At 57.8% G+C, this 20,755-nt stretch overlaps 1 protein-coding gene across 1 annotated transcript; it reads right to left on the reverse strand.

Annotated features, from left to right (window-relative positions):
• Positions 1-285: 285 nt before the first annotated feature.
• Positions 286-20,013, reverse strand: SRRM3 (serine/arginine repetitive matrix 3). Its single transcript, XM_069033497.1, has 14 exons — positions 19,790-20,013; positions 16,666-16,767; positions 13,175-13,309; positions 12,984-13,064; positions 12,572-12,601; positions 12,106-12,174; positions 11,773-11,808; positions 11,072-11,122; positions 10,865-10,969; positions 10,193-10,364; positions 4,222-4,550; positions 3,426-3,653; positions 3,032-3,169; positions 286-502 (listed from the first exon to the last, which is right to left on the reverse strand). The coding sequence occupies exons 1-14, from the start codon at positions 20,011-20,013 to the stop codon at positions 286-288; spliced, it is 1,917 nt and encodes a 638-aa protein (XP_068889598.1).
• Positions 20,014-20,755: the final 742 nt, after the last annotated feature.

The raw sequence follows: 20,755 nt of genomic DNA on the forward strand, positions 1-20,755 counted from the left end.
CATCCCACCCCGCCCCACCCCAGCACTCGCAGAAATAAGAAGATATCCTCCCCTTCCCCATCCCGACCCCAAAACACCCCGGAACGGGGGGAGCCGCCCCCTCCCAGGGCGTTGCAAGGACCCATTTGAGCTCCCGTCCGTGCTTTCCCCCGCTGCCAGGTCCATCCTTAGCATCCCCCGGCTCCTTTCCACCTCCGCGGTGGTCCCGTCCCTTCTGGGAGCGCAGGTGGCATGGAGGGGGCAGAGCTGGGCTGTCGGGGGGCTGCGGCCGGGTGCCGGGGGGGCTCAGAAGCCGGCGCTCTCCGAGCTGCTGCGGCTGTTGTAGCTGGGGCTGCGGCTGGGGCTGCGGGAGCGGCTGGGGGGGCTGCGAGTCCGGCTGCGGCTGCGGCTGGAGCTGTAGCTGTCGTAGCTGCGGCTGCGGCTCCGGCTGTACGAGTAGGTGCTCAGCGAGCTGGAGGACGAGGGGCTGGGCCGGTAGTAGGGGATGGGACGCTTGCGGGCGCTGCAAATGGAAAAGGGAAGCTGAGTCAGGCCCCCGGCATGGCTCGGGGAAGGGGGTCCGGCGCTGGACCCCCGGCATGGCCAAGCATCCACCCAGGGCAGCCAAGCATCCCGGCGGCCGGGCTCGGACCGGCTGCGGGGTGTCAGGATGCGGCCACCCGGCATCACCTCCCCTTCCATCCATCCCGTTCCTCCTCCCCGGCCCCCTCCCCCGGGGTGTTAGTCCTGGATTAGGCAGCGTCGAGGGCAGAAAGTGAGCAGGTTAATGTGGCTTTTGTGTTTCCCAGACACCAAAGACTGAAAGCTGCTGAAAAAGAGACGTTTGGGATTAGCGGGAGGCGAGCTGCGGCCCGCTGGCGCCTGAGGATGAGGAGGGACACGGGGAGCACGGGGACAGTGGGGTGGGGGGACACAGGGGGCAGCGACACCAGGAGTCGGCCCCTTGTCCCTTCTCCCAGCCTGGTGTTAGTGGGACCAGAGAGTGGCTGGGTGCCGAGGGCATCCTAAGGTGTGAGGAGACACAGAGGGGTCCAGGAGGAAGAGGAGGAGGAAGAGGAGGAGGAGGAAGGGGGAAGGTTACCCTGGGAGCCAGGCTGGCGGCGATGCTCTCCGAGAGGGACCTTGGGATGAAATGGAAAAGGAGAAGTTGGCATCACTGAGGTAGGACCACGTGATGGAGGGGGGTGATGGGAACTGGGGACAGGGCAGGAGGGCAAAGAAAAGCCCTGGAGCATCTGGCTGGGCTATGGGGCAGGCAGGCGGGACTGGGGGTGTTTCCCTGGCTGCCCCCTCCCCACAACATCCTCTACTCCTCACAGAAATGGCTCTGCTCCTCCTGAACCCCAAGCAGAGCGGGGTCTGCCATCCCCATCCATCCCAGGGATGGTGACAGGGATGGGGTGAAAGTCCCCACAGGGACCATGGGCTGTGTTCTCCAGCCAAGCCCTGCCACCTCCCTGGGGACATCCTGGTAAAGCCAGGATGGAGCAGGAGGGATGGAAAACCAGCCAGTGGCACCTGGGCTGGGCTGGGAGCAGTTTTCCCAGCCCATTCTCTTTCCAGGACATCGATCAGGGAGAGCTGCGGGAGCTCTAACCCGTGGGCTCTGCAGTGTTCCTCCTGTCCTTTCTCCTGTCCTCCCTCCTGACAACTCCAGTCTTGCCCAGGCAAAACAAAATCCCTCCCACAGTGAGACAGAGCTGATTTCTGAAAATCCAGCCCCCCCTGATCTCCCAGCTGATAGTGGGAGAGACAAATAGGTCAGGAAGGAGGTAATCTCGGCTCGGCACGGCCCTGCCACCAGCGCTGCATCTTAACGAGGTGCTACATATGCACACAGTGTTTCGTCTGGCACAAAATATTGCCTGTCTTACAGCCCAGGATCCCGAGGCAATAGGATCCCAAGGAGGAGACACCGGCTTTTGGAGGGCAGGAGAGATGTGATTGCGGACGTGCGTATTGCTGGAATATGCCCAGGCGGATTAAAATTAATTCCTGTTTTCATGCCTCGAAATAGGAAGAGGTCAGAAGGTCACAGTATTGGAGGCAGTGTGGTTATCCATCTGTCTGGGCCAGCTGATTCAGCCAGCCATCCTCAGGGCTATCTGCGCATCCACAGATCTGCTTTTGTCCATCTGTGTGCCCATCCATCCATCTGTACATCTGTCCATCCATCCACCCATCCATCCATCCATCCATCCATCCATCCATCCATCCATCTGTACATCTGTCCATCCATCCACCCATCCATCCATCCACCCATCCATCCATCTGTACATGTGTCCATCCATCCATCCATCCATCCATCCATCCATCCATCCACCCATCCATCCATCCATCTGTACATGTGTCCATCCATCCATCCATCCATCCATCCACCCATCCATCCATCCATCCATCCATCCATCCATCCATCCATCCATCCATCCATCCATCCATCCATCTCTCCACCCATCCATCCATCCACCCATTCATCCATCCACCCATCCATCTCTCCATCCATCCACCCATCCATCCATCCATCCATCCATCCATCCATCCATCCATCCATCCATCCACCCATCCATCCACCCATCCATCCATCTGTACATGTGTCCATCCATCCATCCATCCATCCATCCATCCATCCATCCATCCATCCATCATCCATCCATCATCCATCCATCATCCATCTCTACATCCATCAATCCAATCCATCCATCCATCCATGATCCATCCATCCATCCATCCATCCATCCATCCATCCATCCATCCATCCATCCATCCATCCATCCATCCATCTCTCCACCCATCCATCCATCCACCCATTCATCCATCCACCCATCCATCTCTCCATCCATCCACCCACCCATCCATCCATCCATCCATCCATCCATCCATCCATCCATCCATCCATCCATCCATCCACCCATCCACCCATCCACCCACCCACCCACCCACCCACGCACCCTTTGGGGTCAGCTGGCAGCAGAGCTCAGCCCGGGATGTGCCAGCGGCCGTGGCAGAGCCTTTGCCGCACGCCAGGACCCACCTGGTGATCCTCCTGGGCTCCATGAAACTGGGGGAGTCACGTCTCCGCTTCCTGATGGGGGAGTAGCTCCTGGAGCGGCGCCGGGCGCGGGCGGGATCGGGATCACCGTGACGTGTTCGGGGCTCGTTGTCCTTCTCTCTACACCCCGGGGAGGAGAAGGGTCAGGGAATGGGCTGGGGTCCCGTGTGGGACGCAGGGCCACCTTGTGACAGCAGTTCCCCACCTGCACGGGTGACACTCCCACCTGGGGCTGGCGTTTCCAGTGTGACCAACAATGACTTGTGACCACACCCCGAGCCCCAGGGCAGCCGGGACCACCCTGAGCCGCGATGCCCTGTGAGCCCGCTGCTGGCACCCGCCGTGTGCCCCGTGCCCCTGTTCCCCCGGGCCTGACCTGCTGGCTGGCTTTTTCGGCGAGGGCGAGCGGGAGCGGCTGCGTGCTGCTCTCTTCTCCCGGGAGCGGGAGCGGGACTTGGAGAGGGAGCCGCTGGAGCTCCAGGAGCTGCTGCGCTGGCCGGGACTGGGGGACGGGCTCTTCCTCCGCTCCGAGGCGTGCCGGGAGTGCTTGGCTGACGACTCCGAGCTGCTGTTGGGCCGGCCCCGGTGGTGCCGCTCCTTCACCCTGTGAAGGCAGATACCAGCACTGCCTCGCACCTCGCCCTGGCTGGCAGGGTGTCCCCACGGCAGCCAGGGACCCCAGGTTCCCATAGGGAGCACCTGCATGACGCCAGTTTTTGCCTGGGCTACACCCCTGACTGTAAAGCCCAGGGCTTTCATCTGCCTGGGATCCCGCACCCTGTAATCCCATGCTGCCATCCAGGCACTGCCCTTCGCATTGGGATAATCCCTTGCGGGGATGACCCTTCCCACAGTGTGCTAGCACTGACCCACTGTGGCTCTCCCCTTTCCCCATCCCTAGCCCCAAGGCCATCCTTTCCCTATCACCATCCCCGTGGCTGTCCCCACTTCATTCCCAACTCCAACTCATCCTCATTGCCATCCCCGTGGCTGTCCCCATCCCATCGCTATTCCCATCCCCATCCCTTGAACATCCCAACCCAGCCCTGCTCCCCCCACAACTTTGCCTGGATGGATTTCAGGCGCCCGCAGGGAGCTGCACCCCGAACGTAACAGCCCAGCACCCATATCCCGGCAGGGATGACAGGACCCCATCCCGGGCACTCCCTTACTTCTTGCCGTGGGCGCCGTGGTTCCTGTCGGGGCCGGCCGGCGGGTGGTAGGGGTGGGAGCCGGCCGAGCCCTCCGAGTCGCTGCTGTAGCCGGCGGGGCTGAGCGGCGGCGGCGGCGGCTCCCGGGGAGCAGGAGGCCGCCCCTTGCTCTGGCCGCGGTGTCGGGACGGCGGCGAGGCACTGCGGGAGCGATGCCGGTGGCCGTGCTTGGCCCGCTCCGGCGTGGGCGACCGGGAGCTGCGGGCGCCGTGTCGGCCCCCCCGGGTGCGGGGGGACGGCGGCTCCGTCCTGCCGTGAGCCCGCGGAGAGGGGGACGCCGAGGCCGGCCTCTGGCAAGGGGGGAAGAGAGAGAGAGAGAAGGAGGGAGAGGAGGAAGGGGGGGGGGAAGAAGACAAGAAAGAAGGAGAAAGGGGATTTTAACGGGGGGCGCCGGGCCGGGGGCGCAGATCACAACGTCAATGCACATCGCATAAGGCAGGCTACACAGACGCTACTCTGCACCTTCCTCTCGCCCTCAACAACGTGGGTCATGCAAACCTCGGCATGCAAAACGCCAAAAAAATATAACTCAACTTAAATCGTAATAAAAACCCAAAGGAAGGGGTGGGATGGGAGGAAAATAAATCCAAGAAAGCCCCAAGTCGTCGGGGAGGGAGAGCTCGAAGGGAAAGAAACATTCCCCCCCCCAAAACAAAAACCACCTGGAGAGGGGATAAAGCAAACCCTGGTGCCCGCCCGCCCCGACCGAGAAAGGGGAAGGGAAAAGGGGGATAAAACCCAAACGAAGGGAGGAAAATGGGGGAAAAAAGAAAAGATGAGAGGACGGCAGGTGGGGCAGTGGGGGAGAGTAAATCAGACTGAGCCGAGGGGAAGGGATCGAACCAAAGAGGGCCGGAGGTGATGGGGTCTGCTCACACAGAGGCATGCACATATATAGAGATATATGTTCCGATACGTGTAGTTTTTATCGATAGTACGGCTTTCGGCTTAAAACAAATCCAGAAACGAGGAAAAAACGGCACAGAGCGACAATGGAGGGCAAGGCAGGGGAGGGGGCCGGAGGGGCGAGATAAAAGAAACCAACAAAAAAAGAAAGAAGAAAAACCATCCAAATCAAATCAAAATTTAAAAAAAAATAATAAAAATAAATAAATAAAAAACAAAGCAAAACTTCACAAATGTCCTCGTTACTGAGATAAACGAATGTCTCTGAGCTCTTCCTGGGACACGCATTGAGCTGTTAGCTGTGACTCTGCAGGGAACTGCTAAGTCCTCATCAGCACTCAACACAGATTTTGCTTTCTGCTTCCTTTTTTTTTTTTTATTTTTTAAATTTTTTCCATTATATGTTTTTTTTTTTTTTTTAAGTCCCTCTTGGTTAACATCCACTTACCAAAAAAGTGGCATTTCCTCCTTTAGTAGGTAAGGTATGAAGAGAAGGGAAAAGCGGGGCAATATAAGTGCATCATTAGATTCACAAAAATGCAAGAGAGAAAGAAAGAGCGAGAGAAGGAGGAGAGACAGAGACAGAGCCAGAGAGAGGAGAAATAAAACAAACCAACTCACTTCTCCTACGGGGAGGGGAAACCTTGGGGCCACCACCGTGGCCAAGCCCTGAGCCAGGTTCTCACTGAAACTTCAGGGGATTTTGCCCAGCCCTGAGGCTCCCAAATATCTGAGCTCCTCTGAGCCACAAACGCTGCCTGGGTGTTTCCCCCATCTTTGCAAACACCACGAGACCAAAAAGATGGGTGGGAACGGCTCCTGCAACACCAGTCCTGACCGAGCTGGCAAACCCCAGCTCAGGGAGCTTTGGGGTCTCCTTCCCCCCAGCCACAGCCCAGTGCCAGGTCCCTGAGAATCCCTGGAAGGCTGAATCCTGCACAGGGCATCGCTGAGTCCAGATGAGGAGATCAAAGGAGGTTCAGGGATATTGGGATGGTGCCAGGATTGTGCCACCATGCCCAGGGCTGGTGACCCCAATTCCTCGTCATCCCCTTGCCCCAAATACACCAATGAATAGTCAGTGAATCTTTGAGGCTCTCTCCACCCATCCCACTGTGTTCTAAATGCCACTTTTCTCCCCTCAAAAAGAAGGGGGCAGGGTGAAGGGTTGGGATTCTGGGGAACACCACAAAGATGCTGCAAAAGGGACGCGAGGCTTCCATGTCCCTGAGCATCCCAGACTGCTCCACAACCCATCACCTCCTTGTCCCCATGGATAAGCCCATCCCTCCAGCCACAGAGCAGCAAGCTGGAGCCAAAATGGGGGGATTTGGGGTTTTTATTAAAAATCCGTTGCTGTTGCAATGGCTGCAGCGAGGGGGAGGCTGGCAGTGACGATCAGCCCTGCTCAGCTGCCCTGCAAGCACTGGGGCACATGGATCTGCTCCAGGGGGATGCAGCAGCCCTGGAAGGGGGGATCCGTGGAGCCCATGCCCAGCCCTGCATCCCAGGAGAGGAACATTAAAGCAGAGAAGATGAAGAAGAAGAAGAGGACGATGAAGAGAGAAAGTGAGCAGTTTCCTCTTTCCCAGGGTGGCGTTTGGGTCTGGCTGGCCATGCCGTGGGCTCGGGCTGTGGGATGCAGGGTTCCCACCCAAACCCTGGAGTCTCCTGCCCTGGAGTGCAGGAAGGCAACGAAGGTAAAAGCATCCCAAATAAACCCAAATTGGCAAAGACTCAGCCTAAAAGGGAAAACACACACTGGGCACTTGTGGGGATGGGACAGCCAGAGCAGGGATGCTGTCCCCTGCCCCTCGCAGGCCGGGATGCCCTGGACCTGCCTCTCTCCAGGCAGGAAGATTTAAACCTTTCCCCGCTGCAGCCTCCCTCAGTATTTTCCCTGAGCTGGGTTTTCTTTGCCCTTAAGAGGGGCTAAACCCACACATCTCCCCAAATTTCTCATTCCTTGCCCCATCCATCCACCCCAAAACCCCCTGTGCCCACTTCTACCCCTGGCCACTGCCCCTATTTCTCCCTAATTGTATTTGCCTTCATTACCCGGCCACTAATGGGGGACTGAAAGGGAACAGCCGTGCTCGGCCTCTGAATGGAAACGAACACAAATTCAGAGGGCTGAAAGACACAGAAATGCATTCTACCGACAGCACGAGGAGACGGGGAAGAGAAAAGGGGGGAAGAAAGAAAAAAATATTACGTGGACAGGGCAAAAAAAATATAAAAATAAAGAATGTAAGAGAAGAGCATGGCTTTGCAGCTAACCGGGAAAAACCATACAAATAAAAAAAAATTATATATAGCCACCAAAAAGAGACAAAATGAGAGACAGAGAAGGAGAGTGAGAAAGAAAGAGAAAGAAAGTCAGAAAGAAAGAGAAAATAACATTAAATCAAGCTACGGTGCTTTTCAACAGGCTCATCTGCAGAAGTGAACGTGCAGAGGTGGACGAAATACCTACCTTCGGAATTGGCAGTGACAGGAATGCAATAATAAAAAAAGAAAACAATAATCTCCACATTTGGAGGGCAGAATGGGAAAAAGACAAGGACTCTTTAGTACGGCGATCCAGACCCCTCGGCTAATCCCGTTTGCTTTGCTTAGAATTTTTAAAGTTATTTTTAAAATTGGTCTCTTTAGCTTCTAATTTTTATTATTATTTTTTTAAATTATTGTTTGTTTGCTTGTTTGTTTGTTTGTTTTTCAAAGGAAAGGCTGCGGCCGGCCGCCGAGCGGGGTGGCCGCGGGGGGGTGGCTGGCTGGTGTCTGTAACCCGATCAGGCTGCGGTTCAGTCTTAAAAAGTCACTCTACAACATGGCAAAGTCCCGGATAACATGCAGGGAAGGCGATGGATGGAGGTGGGACACGGCGAGGGATGTTGGGTTGTGTTGGCCCAAAGAAAACCGGAGAGAGAGAGAGAGAGGGGCTGGAGGGTGCGTGTGGGCGAGGAGGAGGAGGAGAGACCCAGGAGAAAGGCTGGGAAGGCAGCAGGGATGGATGGAGACAGGACTGGGTATTTAAAAGGGAAGGAAACGCCGCGCAGCGCCCCGGGGCACCCCTGGCTCCCGGCGGCTCTGGGGGTGCTGGGGTGGGCACAGCTCACCCGGAGGATGGGTTGAGCCCGGAGCTTTTAGGGGGTCTGCAGGAGGTGGGGAGGGGGCTGGGTACCGAGGATGCTCAGCACTCATCCTGTCGGGATGCAGGATGACCACAGGGTGATTGGATAACCTCATCCTGCAGCCGGGGAGGAAAACCATCCCCACGGCAGCAGGATCCGGCTGAGGACACCGGGCAGTTGCCAATTTGAGGAGGAAAAATTCACTCCCTTTGCAGTGTAGAGCTGCTGGGTTCTCTTCCCTTTTAAATTCCTTCTTCAAAATATAGAAAATGGAAATACAATGTTCAGCGGTCGTAAATATTTAGGAAACACATCAGGTTTTTCGGTTTTGTTTTTTTTTTTTCTTCTCCACATTAACACACACAAAAGCAAAAAATTCTAGAACAACACGACGACGACGGGGTGGGGGGAAATAAAAATAAGAGAAATATATATCGTTTGCATTTCTGTACATCACAAGGGAAAAGAAAAGAAATCATGAGAAAGGAAACTAAAACAAGGGGGCGGGGAAAAAAAAGCACGTTTCATTGCCCTTCCCTCCCCCTCTTCCCTGCTTCTGCTGAGCAAGAAATGGAAGTGTATATTACCGTTTGGGTTTTTTTCAAATGGGAGGCTAAAGAAAAACACAGATGGGATTAAAAAGAAAAAAAAATAAAAAATAGAAACCAGAGAGAGAAAGAAGAGAGAGAAAGAGAGAGAGAGAGAGAGAGAAAGTTGTTGGAGAAAAGTCCCGCTGGTGCCGGGGAGCCAAGGGAGCTCGGCGGCGATGCTGGGGTGGGCAGGGGGAGAGCGGGGCGAGCCGGGCGCCTGGGGGGCGGCGCCTCGGCACCCGAACCCCCCCACGCCCCAGCCAAAACCACAGGAAAGAAGAAAGCAGAGAGGTGCCCCGAGAGGTGGGCAGGGTGCTGGGTGCTGCTGGGGGGTGCTGGGCTGGGGAGAGTGAAGGGGACGTGGATGTGGGTTTGGGGGGGGTCCTGGCCCCGTTTTTCGGGGTGTCCCTGGCCCTGCAGGTGTTGGGGTGTCAGTGTTGGGTGCTGTCAGCCCAGGAGCATCCCTGCAGGACCTCACCTGTGGGAATAAAGTCTGAGGCAAGTGGGGACCTGCGTGGGCCCCATCGGTGGAGTTCTGCAGTGCCCTGCCTTCACTCAGCACTGCCTCCAGCCCCCCATTAGCCAAAGCAGGCTCCTCATCATCCCAGTGCTGGTTAAACTGGGGCTGGCCCCCTGGGCCCACTGGGTTAGGGCTCTGCCCCACCCAGCAAGGGAGCACCCCCCAGGTTTCACCAAGACCCGCAGGATGCTGAAGCAGAGCTGGGGATGCTCAGCTCCAATGTCACCTGCCACGGAGGCCTCAAAATCCTAAAATCTGAGCATCCAGCATCAAATCCCCTGCAAACCCTAATTTGGCCAGACCGGGTGTTGGGGTCCTGAGCACTGGTGCTGGTCCCTTGGCACTAGGGAGAGTCGGGGTTGGTGGGGAAACCAGAATTTTCTTGTTTTTCCCATTTCTTGGCTGCCAGGGATCAATCTCAGGGGGATGCTGAGCCCCGTGGTGACCCTGGCAGGTGATGCTGGCCTGCCAAGCCATCATCCCGGGGGGGCCAAAACATCCGCAGGGCGACATGTGGCTTTGGGGGAGGGATGACCTGTTGGCTGCCCTGATCCCTGCCTTGAGGTGATGGGCTGGCTCCCCCAGGGAGACCGAGCACCCAGCACGGGGTTGGTGAGTGCTGGGAGGGTGCAACCCGCACCCCACATCTCCCCCGTGTGCTCCGGCTGGGCAGGGCGGGGAGCCGAGCGAGTGGGGAAGGAGGGGAGAGGAGAGCAGGGGGGCAGTCCTGTGGAGGGAGGAGGGGAGGGAAGCGAAGAGTGATCCAAGAAAAGCCTACGTACATCCGAGGGCTCCGGGAGCGGGGCTCCGTGGCTGTGGCGGCCGTTCTGGGCGCTGCCCTTGTGCCCGTTCTGGTGCGGCGAGGCCGAGCGCTGGGGCGAGGGGGAGGACGGGCTGCGGCTGGAGCGGGCGCTGCTGCCCTTGGGGCCATCCTGCCGGCGCTTGGGGCTCAGCCTGAGGGGAACCGCACCGTCAGCTGCCGGCATCTCCGGCCCCGGGCCCGGCCCCACCCTTGGCCCGGCTCCGGCAGAGCCGCCGGCTGCAGCCCAGGTTTTGCCGAGGCCAGAAATGGGGTTAGAAGTGGTGCTTTGTGCTTTCTTTAGCTAAAAAATGAAAGCCCGTCTGGGGACCATATTCCCAAACCCTGCAGAGGCGCTGCAGCACCATCCCACTCCCCTCTAATACCCATCTCAGGGATGCCTCTGCCACCTGCCTCTGCCCTCCATCCCCCGGGGTCCCAAACCCTGGGACACCTCTGCCACCCACTTCCTGCCCTCCATCCTCCAAGGTCCCCCATCGCTGGGACTCCTCCGCCTCCCACCTCCCCACCCTCCACCACATGAGGGTGTTCATCACAAGGACATCTCCGTCCCTGTCCTCTACCCCACAGGGTCCCACTGCGGAGGCTGGGGGCTGTTGCGGTGGTGGGGACGGGGGTCCCGGACTGTCCCTACCTGCCGGGGGATTTAGAGCCGCTGTCGTCGGAGGAGAGCGAGGCGCTGTGGGAGCTGCAGGAGCTGCGGCGGTGCGAGCGCCAGGCCGGGGACTCGCTGCGGGACCTGCGGAGAGGGCGGCCGGGGGCCGAGGGACAGGCTGAGCCGCCGCGGGGGACACCCAGGGGCACAGAGAGCCCCGCTCCCCCCGCCAGCGCGGCCCCTCACCTCTTGCGCTCTTTGTTTTTCTCTTTCCGTTTGTTCTTGGGGCTTCGGGACCTGCGGGAAGAGCCGAAAGCTGCAGACGTGGGAGCGGGGGCAGCACCTGGGGGTGGCTTTCCCAGCCCCCCCAGAGGCACCGAGGCTGCGGGAGGAGCGAGGGGAAGGACGTGCCTGGTCTGGAGCTGGGCTGCATTGAGGTTCAAAGCGCGGTGGGGATCCCAGATGGCTTTGGGGGGACTGTGGGGTCAGGTGCAGGTTGGTGAGGCCAGGCAGGAGGGAGTGGCAGCGGAAAGGGGGGTACTGGCTCTGCTCAGCATCCTCAGGGCTCGGGCCCATTGTCACCCTCCCCACACACTTGTTTTGCCCTGTGCCCTCTCTGGCACCCTTTGTCTGTTTTTCACTTCTTTTACCCTAAAATGGGCAGAGGGCATCTGCAGAACACGGCAACAGTCAAGGTTTGCCCTGGCCACGCCTGCCTGGGATCCCCCCTTCTTCCCTGGGGGACATTCAGGGCCATGTGGGACTCCACAGTCAGCCAGAGTGGCCCTGTGCCACATCCAAGGGAGCATCCAGCTGTGGGGTGAGGGGGTCCATCATGATGGGCAGAGGGGAGGGGGACAGCAGGAGGGCAGGACACAGGGGGTCTCTGGCAGGGGAAGCTGGCAGCTGGTGACAGTGGGGTGGCTCCTGGCAGCTGTCACTCTTACCTGTGTCTTCTCTTTTTTCGTGACCCCGATTCAGACCTAAGGGATGAAGAGGAGGCAGAGATGAAGGAGACACACTGATCTGGCCAGCAGGGAGCAAAGGCTGGGCAGTGTCCAGAGATGACGAGAAGGACAGGGGGATGGCCCTGAGGTGGGCCACTGGATGGGGCAGGTGACAGTGGCTGTAAGGAGGTGATGGCCCCATGAAAATCATCAGCTTCCATCACTATCCATGTCTAAATCCCACCCCAGCCCAAGGACCTGAGCAGTCCCAAGCTGCCCCACCATCCCCCACCACCCCTGCTGTCTCCAAGCCTGCTGTCATGTCCATCCTACCTGTCACGTCTGTGTTTCTTTCCAGTCTTCTTTTTCTTTTCCTTTCGGATGGGTGAAGAGCTGTCACAGCTAGAGGGGAAGTGGGTGCCCTTGAGCAGGGAGCGAGGGACTCCCCAGCCTCTTCCCCCTGGCCCAGGGGAGTCTGGTCCCACCACCCCCAGTCACATTGCTTTCCCTGGACCACCCCATGGGATGCATGAACATCACATGGCAGTTATTTCCTGGGGGATTTGGGCTGGGGGACAGAAAGGGACTTCTGGCAGAAGGGCTCTGGCTGCCTTCAATTCTGGAATGCCCAAACCCTGCTGTGTCTCATTGCCACCTTGTGGGCTCCACAGCCTCCAGCAGGAGACAAGGTGGCCAATTCCCAGTGGGATTTCAGTGGGTGGTAGAAGCCAGTCCATGCCCAGTGGCCTTGCAAGCCCAGAGGGGACCCCACAGCCCACCCAGCCCAGTGGTCACTCACCTGCGCTCTGAGCCGGGTTTCCTCTTTTTGCTGCCATGGGAAAGGCAGAGAAGAAAGGGACATTAGGGACAGCATCCTGCCCAGGCAGCCAGTGCTAAGTGGTGAGGTTGTGGGTAGATGGACCCTTCACAAAGCCATATCCTGCCTGGTGCTGTGCCCTGGGGCAGCGAGCTCCTTCCCCACATGGACCAGGCAAGGTCCCAGCAGTGCATGCAGTGGGTGTGCACACACGTGTGCGTGTTGCAGTATCAGTACATGCAGATGCATTGCACCTCTTAAGGGTGCACATTCAGGGATGTACTGCACCCCAAAGTGGAGTGACTTGCCCCTCCAGAGCCTGGGGAAAGGCTGAGCTGGGAGGTGAGCTGCCCTCCAGAGAGAGGGAACAGTGTGGGGACAGCCAGGGACTGACCGGCTCCGGCGGTGACCCGATTTCTTCTTCTTTTTCTTCTTGGGTGGAGGAGAGGTGGAGCTGCTCGAGCGTCTTTTCAGCCTGCGGGCGACGGCAGACAGGGTTGGGCAAAGAAGAAGGGACAGGCCCCTGGCCTCTGTGTCCCTGGAAGGGGACTCTGCACACAGCAGGTCCCCCAAATCCGTGCACACCTGTACTCGCGGTGGCCGCTGTCCTCGCGGTAGCACTCGGCTGAGCAGTCGCACTGCAGCAGGCAGCCCTCTCCGTAGTCGGGATACTCCACCGCGTACTCCTCCCCATCCGCCCCGCGGTGGTTTTCTATCACACTGCCAAAGGAGGAAGCGCAGGATTCATTTGGGGATCCCCGTTCCCTGTCTCCCGCCAGAGCAGCTGGGGCAGCCCCAATGCAGCTACAGGGGCTGGGGGACATTCCCTCTGCTGCAGCATCCCCAGGGGACCTTGGTTATGTCCCTTGGTGTCCACACACAGCAAAGTGCCAGGGTGGAGGTCTGCTCAGGGTCTTCCTGTGGCTCCAATCCCTGCAGAGATCCCCACTAGGCTGGCACACGGACACCGTGAGACTCGGGCCGCCATCTCCCAACAGGGTCCAGCCTAAGCCTCATTCGAGCCCCTTCCGGCTTTGCTCAAGTGCTGGGGCTGAGCAGGAGGCTGGGTCAGCCTAGGTGGGTGGCAGGGTTGGATAAGAGTGAGAGGAGCTGGTAGAAGAGCAGGAAATTTAGGTGGGAACTGCTCAGGATGTCCTTGGCTTTGAGGCCAGCACCGTGCGGTGCCACCAGCCCAGCACTGGAGCTTCGGGCAGGTAATGGTCAGTGTCCCTCCTAGGGGCCAGGTGAAGAAGGGGTGGGGGGACACCATGCCTAGAGCCATCAGGGTCTCCTCTCTCTCCTGAGTGACTTCATCAGCATTAATTTTTCCAACTGCCATGGAAACCGGCATGAGGTTGCCATTGACTACCGGGGCTGTGGGCAGGGCTTGGCAGAGGCCTGGCAGCTGGACTAGGACAGTCTCAGGAGTCCCTGCCCAACCTCTCCCTGCTGCCCTCACCTCCCTGGTCCGGCTCTGCCATCAGCCCCAGGAGCAAACCCCATGGGGAGCCTCTTATTTGCTCTTGGGGGATGTAGGACATCTCACCCATGGAGGGACAAGGACATCCAGGTGCTCTGGAGGGAAACTTAACAGATGGGGACAGGCTCAGAGGGTGCACAGCACCACACCAGCCCAGGTGTTTGCTTCCCAAGGGAGATTTGCCCTCAGAAATCTGGTGTGGGTTCCTCTGCCCTTCCCAGCCCTGAGGCGAGCAGTCAGCAACGCTGGTGGAGAAATGCAGCCCCACAGGATCAGTCCCTTGGCAGCCTGGCCAGTGCCTGAGCAAAGCGAAGCTCCCAGTCCCACACTGCAGATCTGACAGTGGCACGTGTTGGCATCCTTGGCCACAGGCAGCCCATGGGCTGTTTAACCTAATTAGAAATGTCTTGGACCGAAACTACACACGAGACACCCTCCCCCTAACCACGGACGATCACTCAAGCGGGTCTCGGGCTCCCTTCTGCATCACAGCCATGGCTTTCTGGGTCCTCTCCAAGTGACTTCTGCTTTGGCCACGTCCCAAGGGTCGAACAGCCTTTCAACCACCCACCCTACCATGGGAAGGGGGAGAAAGAGGCAAAGAGAGAAGTGAGCGGGGATAATTCCCTGTGTGTGTGTCTGCTCCGTGAGCAGGCAGTGCTCCACACCAGAGCCTGCTGCCAGCATCTCACCCATTAGCTGTGCTCAGCAGCTCAAGACCAGCCTTGTGCTGTTCCAATTATCCCTCCCTGCCCAGCACACGCTCGCCTTTGTCTGCAATCCCACCAGCCTGTCCATCAAGCCCTTCTCCTTGGGGACCAGGCTGTACCGAGCTGTGCACACGGAGACGGGAGCTGGGAGAGCACAAAGAGCAAAGCCAGGGACTCAGGTGGTCACAGCTCTGCTCGACGCCTCAGTTTGCCCTGGGGAGTTATGCAGATGATGCTGAGCTCTCACACTGGCTTTGAAACAGGACCAGCTGGTTCAGACTCACAGTCCCGGCAGCTAAGGACCGAGTGGTAAAAGCCCAGAGCGGTGCTGGAGCAGGACCAGCCCACGAGATGTTCTGCTGAGCACTCTCCCAGCCACCACAAGCGCCGATGCTCTTTATTTAAAGCTTATTTAACCCCCTTGTTCAACCTCTTCATGCAGCACAGACCTTTGGCACGCAGGACATCCTCCAGCAGCTGAGATCCGTGCTGCTTGAAGAGCCAGCTCCTTTGGACCCAGCTCCTACCAGCTTCCTCAAGTGCCTTCGGCTTTGCTCTCCTCCGAGCAATCCTTTGCTGTGAGACTGCTCCTTCCAGCTCAGCACTATTATTTATAGCCCTGGGGCTAATCTTTAATGATTACCCTTCGTTTTGCAAAACCAAGCCTGTAAAGGTGACAGCCAGGGCTGCCTGGGTAACCTTAAGGCACCTTTGGCTTCCCCATGTGCTCGTTACAGTGCTGGCCCTAACAAGCCTGCCAGGAAGACGCCCTGGAGATGACTCCTGCCCCCACCAGCAAAGGCCACTTGTTAACACCTCAGGCATGATGCTCAGTGACCTGGGCAGCTTGGTTTTCCCCATGCCTTGTGTTTTTTCCTGCCTGGAGGAGGATCCTGAATGTTTCATGCTGTCCCAAGCCCGTGTGCCCCATCCATGTGCCCCAGCCATGTCCCCGTGTCCCTCCCTGCCTGGCGTGCCAGCAGAGTGGTGTGAGGAAGGCTCTCCCTGCTGCCACGGCTTCCCTGCCTCCCCCTTCGCCCTGATTTCCTGACCCTAATGAAGCATTAATATTCAGTGAACCTGCAGCATCTATTCCTGTCCCAAGTGACCTGGTTTCCAGGCTGATGGATGGTGCACGCCGGGCCAGCCATGCTGCCTGGGCCATTAAGCATTGCACTGATAAATCATCATTGAGCTGGAGTGGACCTTGTTGAGGCTGGGGACAGTCCTGTGCAGGGCAGGAGCAGTAACTGGCATGTCCCCAGCAGGAGCTGGGCTGCTTTGGACACCAAACTTGAGCCCTAAGCCCCCTTCCAGGGCAGATGCAGCCCCCCAGGACCAGGCACAATCACTGTGAGGAGTGATTAGAAGCAGAGGAACAGTGCAGGAGCTCCTTGGAGAAGCTTCTTGCATGGGGTCCCTGCCCCTGGCTGGGGTGAGCCAAGCATTGAGACCTTCTGCACTTGGGTTTCATCATCTGGGACAGGAGCATTGCAATGGTGGCCTCTGCACAGCATCCAGAGGTCTCCAAATGGCCAGTGCAGGATAACCTTTAAGCTCTCCAGAGGTAGGATACTGCCTCAGAGGGGCGAATCCTGCCTCCAGCTGACTGAACCAACCAACTATCAAATCAACCAACAAACCATCCAATCAACCAACCACCCAACCATCAAATCAAACATTGACTCACATCCAACAATCATCCATCCATCCATCCATCCATCCATGCTCTCTACACCCTCTCCATGTAGATCCATCTATCCAGTCATGCCTAGACATACCTTCATCCACCCACCCACCTGCCCGTCGATACTCAGAGGCAATCCAGGATGTGCCTCTCTGGGATGAGACACACAGATGGACCAACTGGAAGCTGCCTGACTTACATTTGGCGCCCGTGCTGGTCCTCCCTGGTGAGCACACCCTCCTTCTCCATCAGCATTTGCCGAAAGGTCCCCACTTTCTGCCGGATCTCCTCTTCGGAGTACCTGGATGGGCAAAGACATGGTCAGGGCTGCTGTGGTTGGAACATGGGCTTCCCATGGACCTGCTGAGGAGTTCTATACCTTTGGGAGCGACACGTGGCCTAAGGGGCCAGTCAAAAGGGGTGGTGACATGGTGACAAGGGCCTGGAGGACAGCAGGAGCTCTGCTCAGTCCCCTGCCACCACTCTCTGTGCCCTCCTTTCTCCTGTCTGCTTCTCCCAGAAGTGCTTGGCAGAGGAAGGGACCTCAGGAAGGGTGAAAAGGATGACCATGAGGTTGCCACTCCCTGTGACTGCCCAGGCTTTGGGGCAAGTCCCCATCAAACTTGGCAGTGCCACCATTGCAGCTGCTGATTCTGGGGTTCACTCCCAGCATCTCTGTCCCATCACGAGCTCCCCCTGCTTGTCCCCATGATGCTCCGGAGCCCGGCAGCCGTGCCAGCTCTGCACTAACACTGAGTGCTGACTCAGGCCGCTGCAGGGTTATTAACGAGAGGCACTAATCACTGTGTCCTGGATCTGAGAACAGCCACTGCAAACCACGGCGCTCCCGCTGTCCCCGAGGTGTCCCTGGGAAGGGACAGGTGACAGCCCTGGGCGGGAGGTCCTGTGCCACATCCCGTGGCTGCACAAGGGCACCTGAGCATTTTCCTTGACTAAAAGCATCCCAACAGAGGGATGTGGTGGAGACATGATGCTCTTGGCATCATCCCAGGGGAGAGGGTGAAGGGAGAGGGACTCCATGACACCACCTTGCTGCCACACTAGGACGGAAGGAGTTGGACTCTGTGCGTCCCTGCCCTCACCCACAGCCTCTACAGGGGCTGCTCGTGGCCCACCCTTTCCATCACATCCCATCAGCATTGCTGCCACAAGCTCAGAAAACTGGATGTCACAGACAGGCCTAGCCCTGTGGCCCCCAAGGCTGTCACTTCACACAGCCCGTGCTGGGGACAGTGATGCCCCTTGCAGTGCTCTGGGTGCCCCTGGGTGCCCTGGGTGCAGAGGGGCACGTGGCATCACCAATCCCCCTTGCAGTGTCCATGAAGGGAAACAGCGAGGAGAGGGGAATTAATATTAATGAACTCATTTGCACTGAAAGGCTCTCATTAGTTCCCCAGCCAGACTCCACACAGAAGGAAGGCTGATAACAGGGCATGGAGTCAGCACCTCAAAACCAGGGCAGCACCCCCAAATGCTGCTCTGCAGCATTCCCTTGATGGCAGTGCACCCAGCTGGGCAGAGTGGCCACCCCACAAGGACAGAGCTGCCTGCCCTGGCCATCCCATGGACGTCAGCCAGCCCACAGCAGCAGGAAGATGTCTGCCCGAGATGAGCATTTGCTGCAGCATATTAAGAACATGGCCAATGCTCTTGGAGAGGGGACATGAGGCCAAACAGGAGGTGACAGATGGGCCACTGTGGCTGGGCCATTAGCAAATCTGTGGGGGGAGGCCAAGGCGAGGAACTCCCCACCACATCCAGGGATGGAGGCAGGAGCAGCACCAGCCCTTTCCTTCCTGCATTCCCCTGGTGCTGCTTATAACCCCGCTGGAGGGGGTTTCCTTTTGCACTGAACATATAGAATGGATTTGGGAAAGAAAGAAAATTTGCTGACACTTCCTTTCTGGACAAGGAATCCAGCCTGCAGGCAGGGAATAACAGTGCAGGCAGCCTGGAGCGAGCTACAGTGCAGGCAGGAGGGGCCACCCGCCTTTAAGGAAACAAGGGAGTGCTTAAATCCCTGCAGAACCCCCTCTGCTGACACTCACATCCATCCTGGGGGTCTGCCCTCATCAACAACTCCCCCAAGGCCATGGCCAGGAGGCTGCCCCTGGTCCAGGCAGAAACCTCAGGGGTGCAAACCCCTTCTCATGGAACCCCCCCTGGAAAGCCCCTGTGTGGAGGGGAAGAGCAGGCGGAGGATTAAGCAGGTTGACCAAGATTATTACTCTAATTATATTATCATTTCGGCGTATCGCCATCATCAGTGTTATTAATAGCCTTAATAACAGCAAAGCAATTATAGCAATAACAACAATCCTGGTTGCACTGTTGCTATTACCCATTGCAGTAATGATACTACCAGTAGTAAGATCCCTACTAGAGCTCAGGAATCCGACAGGAGGCTCTGGGCTCCCCAAAGCGCCAGGTCAGCCTTATTTATTTCCATAATGACAAATTAGGCACAATCATTATTCCAGTCTGTGTGAGACAATTTAATTCTAGGTCATGCTTGCACTCTTAATGAAAGCCTTGGCGAAGCCTTCCCTCAATCCATTTTCCTTCTCCCCAGCTCCCAGCTGATACCAGTCCCCGTCTACCCAAGTGTGCCGAAGAATTTGCTCCACCCATCAGGTTTTAGAGAGCTGTCAGAGGGATCAGGATGTTTGGCTGCTGCCAGAGACAGCACAGCCATGTCTGGCAGGGATAGGGGGATCTCCTTTCTGGCCCCCCAGTCCCTCCTGCCCACCCAGGAAGGGATGTTCTTCAGCCCCTTGGGTTTTTCTGTAGCCCTTTGTTTCCCAAGGGGAGAGCAAAGGCTGGGGAGCAGCTTGCAGTGCCCGGCCATGGCATTGGCAGGATGGGGGTGGGGGGCCCTATCACCCCAAAACTGGGGAGGAGAAGGAAGATGGGACAAACTGCAGCCCCAAAACAGCCTCTCCTGTGACCAAATGACAGCTCTCCTCTGGGATCTCACAATCCAGGCATGTGGGGCACAGGATAGGTGGCACTGATGACTTGTGCAACCATGAGAAACTTCACTCCTCCTTCCTGGATCAGCTTTACCTGCAGGACAAGCTGGGATCCCAAACTTCCAAGCAGGGAAAGTGGATGAACTCCTAGCTCTGCATTATTTGGAGGCATTTCCCTCCACAGACCAACCCATCAAAGCTGTTTGATTCACCCAAAAGTGGATTTACTTCCGAATGGGGACATTTGCCACATCAAGGTACATTTTAAAGGGAGAGAACAAGGTGCAAACGGGTCAGAAGGATCCCAGCCCTGATGTCCCCACCACTCACCCCTGCTCCTCCATCATCTCCTGCAGCTCCATGCACTTCAGCTCCACCCGCCGCTTGCGCTCATGGTCCAGGATTTCCCGGTGAGCCTTCTTCACCATGCTGGGCTCCACCAGCCGCACCTCCTCCTCGCCCTTGTGCCATGTTCCCGAGGCGCCGGGCTGGGGGAAGCCATTGGAGGCTTCCTGGGGCGAAGGCACGTCAGCCCCATTGTTGTAGAGAGCCATGATCGCCTGGGAGGGAGAGAAAGAGTCAGGGTCAGTCCCTACCCTGGTTCTCCTCTCACCCCACAACAATGAGGGAACCCTGTCAGGACCTGAGGGTAAAATCAGTCTTGAAAGCAGGTTGATGGGGACAGTGACTGGGAGATTTCCCTGCACCTTGCTACAGTTTCCTCATCCTCAAAGCAAGGCTGTGGGTACTCCCATCACCATGCTAAGAGGGCTAGCTCCCAGGAAAGAGAGGAGGATGCTCTGCTCCAGCCTCATACCAGAAAAACCTGGCCAAGTGTGGGTCTGTGGGACCCAGGACTATACAGCAGCAGCAGGACAGGCGGGCAGGGGTCCCTCCTAGTCCCATGGACCCCGTTGTCAGCCACTGGGGGTTTGGAGCAGGGGCAGGCATCCATCCTCACAGTCCTCTAGGGACACTGTCCCCATCAGCATGGGAATGGACACAAAGACCTCAGATATCCCCTTGCATTTCCCAGCTGCACTGGCCCGTTTGGTTGCAGTGGTGGGATATCCTGATGTCTGGCTCAGGCAGCAAACACCTACTGATGCCCTTGGGCCATGACCTGGAACCCTCTGCCGTGGCCCAGTGTGGGCTGCAAGGGGAGATGAGGATCCCCACCAGCTTCTGCCTCGCTGCCTTCTCCCTGCTCCTTCACCTTCACGTGTCTCTGCCTCCTCTTTCCACCACCACAGTCAATGTGTCCTCACTTTGCTCCAAAAATAACCCCTCGGAAGA

This window comes from Aphelocoma coerulescens, chromosome 19 (assembly GCF_041296385.1).
Source record: "Aphelocoma coerulescens isolate FSJ_1873_10779 chromosome 19, UR_Acoe_1.0, whole genome shotgun sequence".
Lineage (NCBI taxonomy): Eukaryota > Metazoa > Chordata > Aves > Passeriformes > Corvidae > Aphelocoma > Aphelocoma coerulescens.

Excerpts from the sequence above, each read along its gene's own strand:
- SRRM3 (XM_069033497.1), bottom strand. The coding sequence starts at position 20,013 with ATGGCTCTCTACAACAATGGGGCTGACGTGCCTTCGCCCCAGGAAGCC. Across the intron at positions 13,310-16,665 it reads GACCAGCACGGGCGCCAAAT|TGTGATAGAAAACCACCGCG; the intron begins GTAAGTCAGGCA and ends CTCCTTTGGCAG. Across the intron at positions 10,365-10,864 it reads GGCTCTAAATCCCCCGGCAG|GCTGAGCCCCAAGCGCCGGC; the intron begins GTAGGGACAGTC and ends GGTTCCCCTCAG.